We start from the raw sequence: 14,482 nt of genomic DNA, 5'->3' as shown, positions 1-14,482 counted from the left end.
ATGGAGGGAGGTGTGGGTGCCGGATGAGGGATGTTGTTCTGATGCTGCCATGTGAGCACAGTGAGAGAGGGTGTGCCAGTGTAGTGCAGACCATCTCATCGTACCAGAAAGTGTGAGCTGCTGATGGACAATATTGCATAGCCCATATTGCTTGCATGTCATGGAGCTGGGGGAAGGGAGGGGATCCCGGCAGGGGTATATGGATGAGGGTAGCATCGTGTTGGGCCAGCCTTGGGAAACTTTGGTATTCTACAACGGATATATTTGTAAGTTTCCCAAACGACTAACATGGGTTGCGATAAGACGGTAATATTTGGGCTAGTTGACAATGGTGCATCTGATGACCCCTAGTGCTCTCAATAGACTGATTTTGCTCTTGGAAATGCAAGAGGAAGAAGGAGCTGGCATAGGTGGTGTAGCCGGCACCATGGGAGCAGCCGGTGGGTGTAGCGAGCACGGCATGATCCGTATAAGTAAGGTAAGCCCAGGAAAGGTACATGAACTCGCGGCGGTGTAGTGGAAAGCAGGCAGTGGGTGAGACTGATTCCGAACCTACACGACAGGAAAAGCGCATGGCCGCCATGTTGTATCACCACACTTGTGGCCTTGGGTAAACCGTATAGCTAAGGCCCAACTCATTCATGAAAGCAGCCTGCTGCTGTGAACGAGGCAACGGCTGCACTAAAACAACCTGGAGGTGCCATTGTTCCGTCTCCAACTCTTGACAGAGGGAAAACTCGTGGCAGGATCGGGTCAATCTCGGTTGGCCGGTCGAGCTTTGATGCAGTAGACTCGGATTTCGGTAACAGTTGATGTGGAGATTAACTGCAGCAGAGTGGTCGAGGCCGACTTGTCAACTCGTATCACCCTGGTTGAGTTGTAGTATAGGAGTGAGGTGGGATGAGTGGTGAGTGAGCGAGGTACTGCCTCTACAGTATGTATGCAATGGGGAGGAAGGGGTAAGTAGCCAAGGTAGCATCAGGACATCTGGAAAGACTTGGCCGGGTCAGCCTTTCCGGAGTGCCACCGCAAGCCACACGAGGCCGTCTGGGATGACTGACCAATGCCCACAATCCCCGCATCGGGATGGCTAACTGTGGTGCCGCGAGTATGGATACGCAGTGGTCCTTGTGGTTATTTGGCCTTGTGTCGTCATGGTAAAGCCGAAAAGTTGCCTGTGGCGTAGAGGTGCTGATTGATCATGAGTCTGGTGATGTTGACGAATGTGAAGATAAAATGTGAGGTTCGTAGTAGTGGTTGGTCGGTGTGAGAATCTCAACTCAGTGTGAAGCCTGGCTGCCTGCCTGCCTGCCTAGTCTAGTCCATCAAATTGTCTTGGTTGTCTTGGACATTTCCAATTCAGGAAGCAGAAAAGACGAGGGCTTCATGCCCTGGCTGCCCTGCGTATGAGTGAAACTCCGACCTGTGACCAACTGCAGAAGTCAACGAAGCTCTTGCCCATTGACCGATCGGTCCAGAAGCATTTGCTCTTGCCCAAAGTGTCTGTCTTCCTTCCTTCACACCGTAGCTCTCCCATCAAGACAAGGAAGGTACCGGGTACCTTGCAGATGCAGGGCAGCGGTGTCTCCTCCAAGCCTGAGATTTCTCACTGCACTTCCATGTGCCTTCCCGGACTTCGATTTTCGTCGAGTTTTCGTCCATGATCAAGACTGGAGACTGAGTGTTCGGAACATCAGCCCATGACGCACTGAGTGTGATAAAGAGGACATTGGCGCAGCGTTATCATCTCACTCTTAGTTCGCCGTCGGTTGTTGGTCGTCCTGGTTCCTGATGGCATCCTCCTCCTCGCCGAGATGGAATCGCCGAGCAAAAGGCGTGTCGCCAGTTCCTTTCAATATGTGACTGACTGAATGACTATTGTTTCCGGACAGGGCTGAAGACCATCAAAAAGGTTTAACGTCCATCAAGCGAGCCCGCGATGAAACCCGCCTCGGACCGGAGTACTCCGCGGGCCTCACCGAGAAGATATCGCGGTATCATGGATGTTTCTGGCACACACCCTCCTGTCACCGTGTGTGTGTGTCTTGGTCAGACAGACTTGACCAAAATGGCGTCGCTAGACATAGTAGGTGTGGTCGTGGCATCTGGGGGTTAGGGTTCTGTGAGTTCTTGGGGCATTCCTTCGGCTCCACTATGTATGAAGTGCAGGAATTCGAATGCCCAAGTACCAAGGTACTTACCTCGAGCTTCCACTTTCCACTTCCTCCCTTTTCTTGTCTTGATCCTGCCAAATGTGATAACTGTGCTACCTACAGCTCGGCTCGGCTGACGACCCTCCTCCTCTTCCAATTTCGCAGAATAATGATACCCCAAAGCGCAACCCAAACTCAGCCCATCGCCAGTCAGTCCTGGAAATGGAACGCGGGGTCCATCAGCGACTCCAAAGACACGGGCGGCTCGGGCTGGCTGTTCGGATAACCCCGCCATCACCAACTGACGACTGAGACAGTCTTGCGCCGGGCAACCTTCAGCTCCATTGTCGACACCTCTCTCGCTTTTGGTCACCTCTACCATAGGGGAAAGAAGCGCATTCAAGGCTCCAGAGAGACAAGGCTCTTTGGTGTCAGCCTCGGTGCTTCTCAACTCCGAACTGTCATCAGGGCCCTTTTCATCCCCAAAAACTGACGCCGCAAGAGAATCACCTGCAAGATCTCGGGTAATCAATCGCATACGATTCGCATTTTCCCCCGCCCATAAGGCGGTCAAGTCAACATGTCAATCACGAGGGCCAGCCCTGCAGCATCACCATCTTGTCCTTGTCCACGGCTCAGCACCGCCAAAAAAGCAAAGTGAAATCTCCGGGGTGAGATTCAGGAGCCAATGATTTCCCTTGCCCATCCACTGTCCCTAATTTTGGTCAAAACCCGTTCAAGCCACCCTTTGCGGGACAAGAGGCCCATCAATACACCGTCCTGAACCTTGGACTTGGGATCGTGAACGACATGCCATCATCCAAGCGTCGGCCGTCCAAGTGTAACCCACACCCTCCTTCATCACACCCAGTATTCCTTATCAAGACCTAACAACCATCATACCCCCCCAAAACGTCCTTCCCTGACATGATCTGACACTAACGAATGGGTCTGAACACTAAAAGGGTTGAGTAAACCACTCTTCGAAGCTGTCTATACAGTATACACCAACAGCCCGTCCAAGTCAGTCCTTGTACGACACATTCGTTGACCGCAACCCATAAACAATCCTCCAAGTCGGAGTTACCTTACCATTAGGTCATCCAGAGACCAATCACAACACTCTAATGTCAACTCCAATGCTTTATCATCAAGCAACCTTTTACATGCACAGTGGTCTTACCATTCAAGTGTGCCCTATCCCTTTTCGGATGCCTATATTAGAAAGTCCATCAGTCATCCCGGGCATGCGTTGTTGCCCGGAAAACTCGTATCCGGCAACGGCACTCTACCTGATCTCACATGCAAGGCATAATGCACACTGGTCACAACTAGGTGTACACTTGATGTTGAAAGGCTGAATCTGGCAGCTTGGTGGCGGATGTACCCCAGTTTATTGTCCCCGCTCGAATTTACTCGGGATTTTCCGTTTCAACGTTATATCGGGGTATGACCTGACTCCGTGCAAGAATTCCTTATTTTGCCGACCGGCCGGCTGAGTGTACAAGTGTACGAAGACGTCCCTGAAGAGTGTATGCAGTCCTTCCAGACACTGGGTCGGCATCATGGTCAGCAGGGTGTATGCGAGACTTCATCGGATTTACACCGTTTAACTATTTTCAATAATTTCCTGTTTTGCATCCTGCTGTTACTGCTATCCTACCTTCCTACGCACACATGGCTCGATTCCATGCCTAATATCCTTGAAAATCGCATGGCTTTGCAGTTTCGGATATTCTCCTTGAATCGGTCTGGCGCTGATGTCCTTCGGCGGTCAATTCATCTGCCACCACGTGAGAAATTACAATGCCTGAACGCAAATGTTTCTACCCAGCTTCTTGACATAGCAGCATGGGCACGTTCTCAATCAGTTCAGCCGCATCGACCAACCTGCCTTGAGCTATCACATCGAACACCCACCCCCGCATGAAACGGGCAGCCTTGATGTTATGTTCACCGAGGAGCTGGGTCACCTCGTCGGCGGCAATCTCGAACCAGAGTCGGATCCACCACGGTCTGGGTTGTAGATGCTCGCGGGGAACGTACCGTGGTTCTGTTGCGGGCGCGGAGTTCGGCAGGTCTGGCCAACGTCAGCTGCGCAAGCCCTGTCAGCCCTAGAACCCCCATTAAACGACGATACCTTCAATTCATTGTATAAACTGTCCAATACTCTGGAGTGGCTTTCAATTTCGGTCAGCGTTCAAGAAATGCTTGACTCACCTCAAACAGCGGTTGCTACATGGCTCAAGACTGTCTCGGCACCCAGTTGCGACCTATCCTAGCAATCCAGCAACAAGAAAGGAGTGAATTTGCCACCAAGCCCCTTATTCCTTTCCCCGGAACGCCAACGCAAGCCTCCCATTGCTTTTTGGGAGGAGGCTTGCTGTTGTGGCGCCTTCTGGAGTCTGATCATAGACTACTGCAAACATTTATGCCGGTACACCGCGATGAGCTGCAGGAACGACATTGATCCTAATATCTTGCCCCTGACTAGTCAAGGCGGCTAAGAATCTAATAGTCTTCAAGTTGTCACCTGCGTCAAACTATCGAGGGCTATCGCAATCTTGTCAAGGGCGTCAATGCAGCATCATGTCGTTCAACGGTGATGCTGAGCGCTAGTGGCAGACTAACGACTATACGCAGTAGCAAGACGAACGACTGCTCCTACGGCGAATCAATAGAGAGACCACGGCACCCCCCTCTTAATGTCAATGGTTACATAGTTGCTTGGGATGAGGGATTGACCAATGCTTCTTGCCACGAGCTGAGCGCAAAATATCTTATCGACAGTGTCTTTGCTGCGTATAAGTCAGCGTTGCATTGCGCTGCAAGCGGTAAGAGAATACGGGATTGATCGGTTCAAGCTGACATGTTGGTTTACCAGTGACCTCTTCAATCGCATTTTTCAATGTTGGTTCATGACTCTGCGCATCCGTACAATATCCGGATGGAGTGTAAGCCTGAGGCCTGGCAACGTGGGGGGAGAATGTCACAGTGAAAATGGAATTTGAAGTTATTGATTTGTATCAAATAGTTTGTTTGGGGTTTACCTCATGGGAATGAACAACGCTAATCTTTGGAGCAGGACGCAGAATGGTCGAGACACCAGACTGTTCAAGATTCTAAGACTCTGCCATTGTTGCTGTTGGAGCTCAAAGAAGCAAAGGCAAGGCATCACACAGCTCTCAGCTTTTCGCCGCAATCACGTCAAGGCAGGCACATTGGCTGATCCTCTCACATCCGTGAAGGTCTGCTTTGATTGTCTCTTTAAGCACATCGCTTCGAGACACTTGGAGGAACACTTCCACATCGCGCAACGTGCTTGAACGCCAGCGGCAAATGCCAGGAGCATCATCAAGACCGAAACAATGTCGACCAACTGCCGAGCAGAAACAGAAAGGCAATTCATCTGATATCCAAGCCATCCGCGACGAACACTTCTTGTGATATGGATTCCATCAATGGTGCAGGGACAAGTCCTCCTTCTGCTCAGATGCTGCCGACCTGCTCTGCACTTGGGTCGAATGATGCAAACACTCCAGGTACGATGAAGACAAGAAGTCTGAGCCCAGACCTCATCGCGATCGTCTGAATCACAGCTGAACGCCGACTGAGATCAACTCAAACTGTTCAGTGATGTCCACAAGCAAAACACACCCATGCCATCCACCAGCAGTACACCCGCCACTAAGTAGGTAGCAGGTATCTTTCTTCCTCGCGTCCTGAGCCGCCCAAAAAAGGGAGCCCAAGAGCACAATGAAAAAAAAAAAAGTGTGTGATGTAGGCCGGTCAGACTTCCATCGAAACCCACCCCGCCCAAGCGCCCGAAGGCAGACCTTGGGAAATCGGGGTACAGATCATCGCCACTCTCTATACAATCATGCAGTGAAGCAAGATCGCCACCTTTTCAGGCAGAGCGAGAGTAAAATAAAAGGGACCTCACTGTTGGGAAACGAGGATATAGTTCATCAACCCGGGTGGGATCTGTGGCTCCTTTAGGGAACACAAAAGAGGACAAATACTATAGAAATGATTCTCCTGTTGGTGGGTGGTGTGGTTAGTAACATTTTCAGTGGTACAGATCCTAATAGTAGGGGGGTAGACTCACTGAAGTATTGTCGACATGAAGAAAAAAAAAAGAGAAAAAGAGAATCCCAAAAGGTGGGAGGGAGGGAGAGGTTTTATACCCCTCCTGTGAAGAGGTTCTGGTGGTCTGTGCACGTGTGAAATTTTTTGGGGTGGGAACTTGTTTCGGTTTTTCTTTCTCATTCACCAAAAAACTCCGTGAGTTGTGTACGTACCGTGACCCGCTCCCCTCGGCCCGTTCCGTGTTTGGGTCCACTCCGTCTTCTCCGCTCTGCTTTGCTCCGCTGGGTGACCGGCTCCGGCACCGGCACCGGCTCCGACGACGAAGAGCTACACTAAAAAAGGAAGGACTTGGAATCGTCAAATTGGACGTCTCGAGAGCCACCTTGTCATTACCATGCGTATTAGCATTAGCTATGTAAATTTAGACACAAATATCCAGTGTCCCTAAAGGCCATTTAGAGGTAGGTAGAGAGGTATCATGGTATTCCATCCGCAGAGTGCCGGAGTCAACTGCGATGTGCATGTTGAAGTACCTTGCTTGATGAATCTCTGATTATGAGACAAAGCGGACAGTTTGCGATTACGTTTCAGCGCTGTTGAAGCCGGTGAGAGTGTATAGGAAGCAAGGAGAAAGGCCTGGTCGATGTCATGGTTTCGACGGAACCGGAAAGTACATCTTCCTCTCGGTGTCCTGACATGTTGGCATCAAATGTTGATGTCCTTTGATCAATGTCATGGTCATTCTTTTCACTCTCGAGGTATTCTTGCTAGCGGTGGAACAGCAGATGTCCTTCAATGCCCGTTCGATATTATACTTATGCCTCCAAGTACACATTAGGTAACCACCTCACCGGACTCGCGACTACCCGCAGACCTATCGCCAGGCGACTCCAGTGATCGATCAGGCGATGAAGGCAACACAAGTCAAGTATCCCTTACCTCCTCTTTTCTTCCTCTTCCTCTTCCATCTTCTATACCTCCGTGTTGCTGAAACCGGGAGTGCTCTCCACACCACTTCCCCTCTTACTCCCCAGCTCGGTCACCGTCAATCATCGATGGCTGCATACCCGTATTCCTTTTCAAGACTTCCCCTCTTGTCACGTTCCCTACAATTCCAATAATCCCCAGCTTCAAACACCCCATTACCATGCCCAACACCCCAATGTTGTTGCCGCGGGGGTCCTGAAAGTTGAAACGGGTCCTGACTTATTCTTCCCTCTTCTTCATTTTGATCTTGTCCCTCAGAGTCAGACCCGTATCTTATTCTTGCTCCTCCCTCGCTCTTGGCCGATTGGAAGTTGATGCGAGCTAGACCTAGTTGGTCTGTCACGCCCGTCAGACCCGCCAGACCCGTCAGACCCGTGAACAATTCGGCTAAAGGCTCCAGGAATTTTTTTTTCTCCTCGATGAGCCGCCACGCCCATCTCGTCCATCTCGCCCATTCCCCCCTAGCACCATCAGCACCGGACTCAGAACCAGACTCAGAACCATCCCCAGCCCCGGAACCATAACCGCCTTGTCCAGCAGACAAATCCGAACTCGTTCTCGAACTCAAACTCAGACGGGGATTAACTTCGTCGTCTCGCAATCCTCAACGTACAGTCCGATGAATGTACCACTTTAAAAAAAGTGCACCGACCAGCCAAGCAAGTGAAGGTCCCGCCGGTGATGGAACCCAGTACTACAGCGGCCGTATCGTTATCCCTTTTCTTTTGCTTTTCTCGTTTCATGTGGTGGCTCTGTCGCCGTCTGATTGATTTTTGGGGTCAATGTCGGTGTCAGTGAGGACCTGAGTGTCCATGGCTGTGGGGATGCCCGTGACTGTGAGAGTGTTAGTCTCCATCCGTCCGATGGGATCTAACTTCGAGCTAGGTAGGAGTACGAGTAGAATCTGTAACGATAGAAAGGGGAAACCAAGTCTCAATACTGATGATTATAACTTCCTGTCTACTTCTGCCGCTTGTTCTTCTTCTTTCACAGTCCATGTGCACCTTCCCCTGGCATTTGGTCTTGCCTCGGTACCCTTTGTGTTGTTTTTATCACGGGATGGACAGGGAGGTAGAGATAGGTAGGTAGGGAAAGATGGAAGGCTGCTTCTTTGTGTTGAAACAACCTAATATCTAGTTTCACGCCACCATGAGGCCGCAGGTCAACCACCCTTTTGAATGAGAACCAGAAACACAAGAATACCCTGAACATGGCCTGTTCCGCAAAGCCCTTTTTGTTCAAGTTAGGCAAGCACTTGACGGTTTCGGTGGCGAGTGATGACAGAGAGAGAACTATCAGTGCCCATTTTCGTGCGTATATAACTGAGACTGAAGGGGTTCGAACCATAAAATGAACAATGTCCCAAAGCTTTGTGCCAGAGAAGATGACACAGAGAGGCGGGCGTCAACATATCGATGGAGCCTCTATCAACGCCAGAAGGGATTTTGGCGTCAGAACCAAGTGAAACAACCTTTAGGTAACCAGTCAATTCAAGTCATCAGACGACAACAGGTAGATCCTTCCTTTTAAAGAGGCTTGACAACTTTGTGGTGCCTGAAGATCACTAGAGGTAATCCAGTTGTGTCTGGACCAGTCCGGACCGACTGCCTGCCTGGAAAGAAGGATTCAGTCCGGTTTTCGTCGATATGTTGAGGCAAGAGCCGTATCGCGAAAGGCGACGGTGGCCTCTGGTTCAAATTTGCCCGATAGAGAACTTTCCCGCCCCTGCCGCACCTCACTTTCCAACGAGCGTTCCATGACTGTGTTCGAAACGGGATCAATCGAATCAAGCACACTATGCTCATCCCTCCACGTTCCATTCCATCTCCATCCTTCACCACCTCGACTAGGTAACTGAAGCTGAAGCACTTGCTCAGCTGCCGCCACTAGGCAGCAGTCTCGACCCAAATACTTCTCTTCCAATTTCCCACAGCTGCCCGATTCGCCGACTGGATTATCCCGCGGTAAGTCGTCCATAATCAACCAGCTGACGAATACATACGACCCAAAACGATCGACATCATCCAAGTAAACTTGCCGAGTAAACTTGTCGAGTGAACGTACAGCCGCACCCATTATCTCCATCCCCATCCGTCTCAAGCCCCCAATATCTGGTAGACGGGCTCTCATCGACAAAAACAATCAGTCCAGCTCTTCCCACCTTCCTACTCCTAACCTCACTGCCGGGCTCCTCATCTTCACCAACCATGCTCCATCACCTTTCGCAACAGAGCCCCGAGTCCTGAGGCTAAGGCTAAGGCTAAGGCTAAGGTCCTCCGAACTCTCGGCTTGTGGGCATCCTTCTCGGGTTGTTGGTGTCGATACCTTAGTCTGAACCCGTCATGGAGTCGACTCTGCCTAGGTTGGTTTACCCCGTCCGCGTCGGCGTTGCTTGACTACAGGCTGTTTGACTCCCGCCTGCCTGCCTAGAGGGTACCTGCCTGCCTGCCTAGAGGTGCCTGCCTGTCTGAACTTGACAGTGGACCTGACCTTGACAGTAGACCTTGACAGTAGACCTAATCGTAGACCGGATCGTAGACCAGCTGACCGTGTCCCGACCGTGGCCCTCATATGGCCGTCGCCGGGCCCTGGCTGGTCCTTTGGTTCGGTTCGTTAAACATTGACCTGACCTTGACCTGACCTTGACCTTGACCTGACTTTGACCTGACTTTGTCCGCCGTGACTTGTTGGAAGTCGTTGGCCCCGCTCCAACTCCAAGTTGAAGTCAACAAACGTCGGCAGGCATCTTTCCCCATCTCTTCCCTCGGCTTGGCAACTTGGCGCTGACAAATATGATTTCACACTACAGCGTACAGCTGTGCCAATAACTGACTTCTATTACCATGCTTGCCATGCGGCCTGATTTCAGCGCAGGCGCTAATTACACAGTGACTCGTAGCAAGTGGAAGAAGCAAGGGATCGCGGCAGTGGCAGGCAAAAACGCCTGTGAGGGTGACACGACAAAAGAAACGAAAGCTGTGGTTTGATGTCATTGCCAGGATGCCAGGGAGCCCGAGCCCATCGCCCCCACGTAGCACTTTGGCGTTGGAACGCGCCGGCCGGCGGGGTGGTACACTACATACGTATGTACGGATGGGCCTCACCGCCTAACCTTATCGCTTCGTCGGTTCCTCATTGTTGCCGTTTGATATCAACATTCAACTTCATTGACGGCCTATGAGCACCATAAAGTGGTGGCTAAAACCTGTGTCTACCAAAAGGGTATTTTGTGGTGCGTTGTGTGTACCTATCTAGATAATCTACCTACTAAATAAAGCGGGAGTCGTTTATGCTGAAAAGCGAAGAAAAACATGCAGGTCTACCTCCCCAGTTGCTTTGGCTAAGTTCGCGCTCTCTCATTCAGATCGAGTGTCATGTCCACATGCTGTGATAATGGGGGTATGATCTTTGTCGTCGTGTAAGCTATGTCGGCAAAGTCCAACAACAGCAACCACATTAGCAGCTCACCCTTTCAACTTCCCATTGCAAAATGAAAACATAAAATGGCCTTTGAAATCGACGACCTCTCTCTCTCTTTTACTGTCTCGTCTTTCTCGCTTTAGACAGACTTCGACCGCTTTCCCTCATCCTCCAAGACGACGTGGTGACAAAAGGCTAGTTTCTCTCCAACCTGGTTCCGGACCGGCGACTGCCCCGAATGCGAAGTAATTGTTTTTTTTGTCATTTGCGTCTGGAAGACCCGCTCATCCTTTCATAACGGACATTACCAATCTTTCATTTTCCCACAACTCCATGACTCCTGACCAGGGGTGTTCCGCCTGAGCCGGGCCCTGAAGCCGACCCTATCCATCCGCTTAGAGATCATCATCGTCCTCCTCGTTGGGAAGAGGCATCTGGGCGGCCTCGTCCATTTCGGCGCGGTACTTCTCCATAAGCTCCTGGTCGACAACGGCGGTAGGAGGAGCAAGAGCGGGGGCAGCGACGAACTCCTAGAGACACAGTTAGACATCAGACCTCTCATGGAGCTGGGGGTGGGATAACATACGAGAGCGTTGTTGCCGACGAGCTTGCGAGCGAGCCAGAGGAAGGGCTTCTCGAAGTTGTAGTTGGACTTGGCGGAGATATCGTAGTACTGGAGGTTCTTCTTGCGGTGGAAGGTGATGGTCTTGGCCTTGACCTTGCGCTCCTTCACGTCGACCTTGTTACCGCAGAGGACGATAGGGATGTTCTCGCAGACACGGGTGAGATCACCTAGATGTGTTGTCAGAGAGGGCTGTCATACGTCGTGACGGGTTCTGCATGATGAGGGGCGCTTACGGTGCCAGTTGGGAACGTTCTTGTAGGTAATGCGGGAGGTGACATCGAACATGATGATACCGCACTGGCCGTTGATGTAGTAACCGTCACGGAGACCACCGAACTTCTCCTGACCGGCGGTATCCCAGACGTCGAACTGGATCTGGCCGAAGTTCTGCACGGGGGGATGGTTGGGTCAGCATCGGGTTCGTCGAGCGAGCGCGCGTGCAAGCACACGTTTGTTGTAATCGAGGGCCATCAAGACTTACGGTGCTGAAGCCGAGAGGGTGGACCTCGACACCGAGGGTGGCCATGTACTTCTTCTCGAACTCACCAGTCAAGTGGCGCTTGACGAAGGTGGTCTGGTGATGGCATCATCATGTTAGCGCAACAAGTCCCAGCAAGCAGACGGGTACCCACCAACACCACCCCGCAGCACAGCGATATACACTGGAGCGCCGATGGTGTTTGATGATGATACCGTCCATGTTCGCGGAGGGTGGGATGTGGACTGACCTTGCCGGTACCACCGTCACCGACGAGGACGAGCTTGAAAGTAGGGGTCGCGGCAGCCATTGTGTATGATGCTTAATATCGCAGGCGAAAAGAAGCAGGTAAACAAGTCCTTTTGGGAAAGTCAGCTATCGACCGGTCGGAGCGACACAGATGGGCGGGGTATCGAATGGTTAAATAAGGGCGAGGGAGGGAGGGATCCAAATCGAACTAGAGACGCACCTTTGCGATTTTGCAGAGGGTGGGAAAATGGGTGTGGTCAAAAAGAGAGGAAGCAGTGGACCTCAGACAGCCTGGTGGATGATGTTGTGTTTTCAAGGCACCGCCGCTCAAGGGAATGAATGGGCCACCAGCCTTGACGAAAAACTCGTTGGGCGGCGGGGTGCTTGTTAGGTGACGGGCACGTGACCCGCCTGGTCAGTGCGGTACCCTCAACCAACTGAAGGCAACGAACCTGATGCGCGCAAAGTCAAACCGATCGATGAGGCTGCCATTCACTCCGTCTTGCCGCAATGCCGTCCGTTCGTGTCTTATTTTCTGCTCCTGACGTGCTGACGTGCTGACAGTCGCGTGTCGGGAACAAAGAACTGAACCTACCAGAGGTTTCAAGCGTTGGGCTACAGTGAATGCGCACTCTCATGGCATCGACCTTATCCATCTATCTCTTTTTCCATTTTGTCATCAGGTTTGCTCGTTCAAGCTCGTTTGTTTTGTTTTGGTTCTGGCCTCGTTACTACGGTGAGGGAGAACCCCCTGGCGTCTTGGCTTTTTGGTTCATCTTTCGAATGCCAGTCAGTCTCAGATCCGTCGTTTCCTTCATTACAAAGCAAATTCCCAAAGAGGCCTCATTTCCAGGCGGCAATGGCGCATCCTGATTCTTCCCTAACATATCTGAGCGGATTTGGTGCCCAATGACGCTACTCTTGTATCACAATCTTCTTCTGCCTAGTTCCAGGCCATCATCTCGCCCCGGTTGCCTTTTCATAGTGGCAAGATATGGCATCCAAGCATACCTCTACCGCCCCAGTCGCGGCGAGGAGTCAACGTTAGCCGAAGCTCTTGGGTTCGTGTCCCTGCCGTGCTCCGAGAGACCTTGACGAGGATATTTTGCTACGAAGTATACCCGGTTAGCTCAGCTTTCTCTAGGTTGGCAACTACTGAGGATGGACAGAGCCTGGCACGACTTACCCCTTCATTACCCTGAACACACTCTGCGACCTTCCTTAGGCTGTCATGGTTGGACCGGTTGACATAACCAAAGCTGCGAATCAGATCACCGGCCTTGAGACCTGCTGTGGCCGCCGGACTGTTATCAACGACACTGTTGACTTTGGCAAATGGCTGCTCCAGGACTTCGGGTACCGAGTCTGGCAGCGGTGCGGATTGATCCGTGGGAACAGGTGTTGACTCTTCGTCGTCGTCCTGGATGCTGGCGAAATGCTCATGCAGACGCTTCTCGATCAAGGCCATCAGCTCCTTGTAGTCGTTGCGAAGATGGATGATGCGCGACCTTGTTGTGCGGATTTGCGCAACATCGATATCTGATCTGGGAAAGCCATCGGGAGTAAGGAGGTTTGTGTTCATGTCAACGCCGTGCTGGAATATTTGATCAGTCAACTGGCATGATGAAGGCTCGAAGGATATAAACTGGACCAACCGAATCAAGCACTCCGCTGAGCGCCTTGAGCTCCCCCTCGATAGCATCCTTCTTGCGCTGGAGCTCAGCAAAGGATAGATGGGCAGCACTGCCGTTGGTGACAGGGGCAGAAGTCGGTCCCGAGGGGACAGTAGGCGCATGAAGATTGCTCATGGTGAAGGGTTGTAATTTCGTAATATCTTATAAAGGGTAAGCCTCAGTTGTGGAAATCACCAAGCATGATGAGATCTCGATCTCAGATTGGAGTATGTATGTACCTAGCTGGCTCGTGAATTACCTAGGTAGGTACTTTGTAGAGTACTCACATAACCCGACCCCATACCCAAAGCTTCCTAACCCAAGTGGATACGCTAAGACCGACCCCACACTATAGAAAATCTCTCAATTAACTATCACCCCTTTAATACGTCGCATACATACCTTTTAACTTTCCCTATAGAGAAATAACCGGCGCTTTTGATCCCAATAAACGAAACTTACCTACAAATAAGAAATATATAAGTCCAAATAATATTAGCCCGAACTCACCCTTCCGTAAACCTTCCACAACAATTCGTAATAACACCTACGTAATCTATCCCTAATTAATCTCTAATTTATTATATTTAATATAAAATAAGTACTAACCCTATTTCTAACGCTAATACTTTAACTATTATTACTAGGCTTAATTTAATTAAATAGAATAATAAAGTATTTAATAGACCGTCTATTATATTCGAATTATAGTAAATTATTAGTATAGTAGCCGAATTTAATAAATTAAAGGATTTAAAGGATATAACCCCTCTTAATATTATAATACTTAATAATTTCCTAATAAATC

General features: G+C 50.7%; 3 protein-coding genes across 4 annotated transcripts; all 3 read right to left on the bottom strand.

Moving 5' to 3' along the window:
• Positions 1-1,154: 1,154 nt before the first annotated feature.
• On the bottom strand, positions 1,155-2,535 carry NCU09268 (hypothetical protein; the record flags this gene model as incomplete). The annotated part of the gene is made up of 2 exons (XM_959610.2): positions 1,155-2,024; positions 2,202-2,535. 2 exons carry the CDS (start codon positions 2,533-2,535, stop codon positions 1,915-1,917), a joined length of 444 nt encoding a protein of 147 aa, XP_964703.1. The 3' UTR covers positions 1,155-1,914.
• A 7,809-nt stretch (positions 2,536-10,344) lies between these two features.
• Positions 10,345-12,391, bottom strand: ran (ran-like). 2 transcript variants are annotated; one of them, XM_011394965.1, is made up of 6 exons: positions 12,222-12,391; positions 12,003-12,111; positions 11,756-11,848; positions 11,508-11,661; positions 11,236-11,441; positions 10,345-11,179 (listed from the first exon to the last, which is right to left on the bottom strand). In XM_011394965.1, the coding sequence occupies exons 2-6, from the start codon at positions 12,060-12,062 to the stop codon at positions 11,045-11,047; spliced, it is 648 nt and encodes a 215-aa protein (XP_011393267.1). In that variant the 5' UTR covers positions 12,063-12,111; positions 12,222-12,391; the 3' UTR covers positions 10,345-11,044. The 2 variants fall into 2 exon arrangements, with proteins under 2 accessions (XP_011393267.1, XP_011393266.1); XM_011394964.1 differs by having other exon boundaries at positions 10,423-11,179; positions 12,003-12,243.
• A 95-nt stretch (positions 12,392-12,486) lies between these two features.
• On the bottom strand, positions 12,487-13,953 carry NCU11053 (26S proteasome non-ATPase regulatory subunit 9). Its single transcript, XM_001727968.2, has 3 exons — positions 13,657-13,953; positions 13,188-13,595; positions 12,487-13,109 (listed from the first exon to the last, which is right to left on the bottom strand). The coding sequence occupies exons 1-3, from the start codon at positions 13,807-13,809 to the stop codon at positions 12,981-12,983; spliced, it is 690 nt and encodes a 229-aa protein (XP_001728020.2). The 5' UTR covers positions 13,810-13,953; the 3' UTR covers positions 12,487-12,980.
• Positions 13,954-14,482: the final 529 nt, after the last annotated feature.

This window comes from Neurospora crassa, linkage group I, assembly GCF_000182925.2.
Source record: "Neurospora crassa OR74A linkage group I, whole genome shotgun sequence".
Taxonomy (NCBI): domain Eukaryota; kingdom Fungi; phylum Ascomycota; class Sordariomycetes; order Sordariales; family Sordariaceae; genus Neurospora; species Neurospora crassa.
The sequence above is the reverse complement of the archived record's forward strand: the minus strand, read 5'-3'. Positions and strand labels throughout refer to the sequence as shown.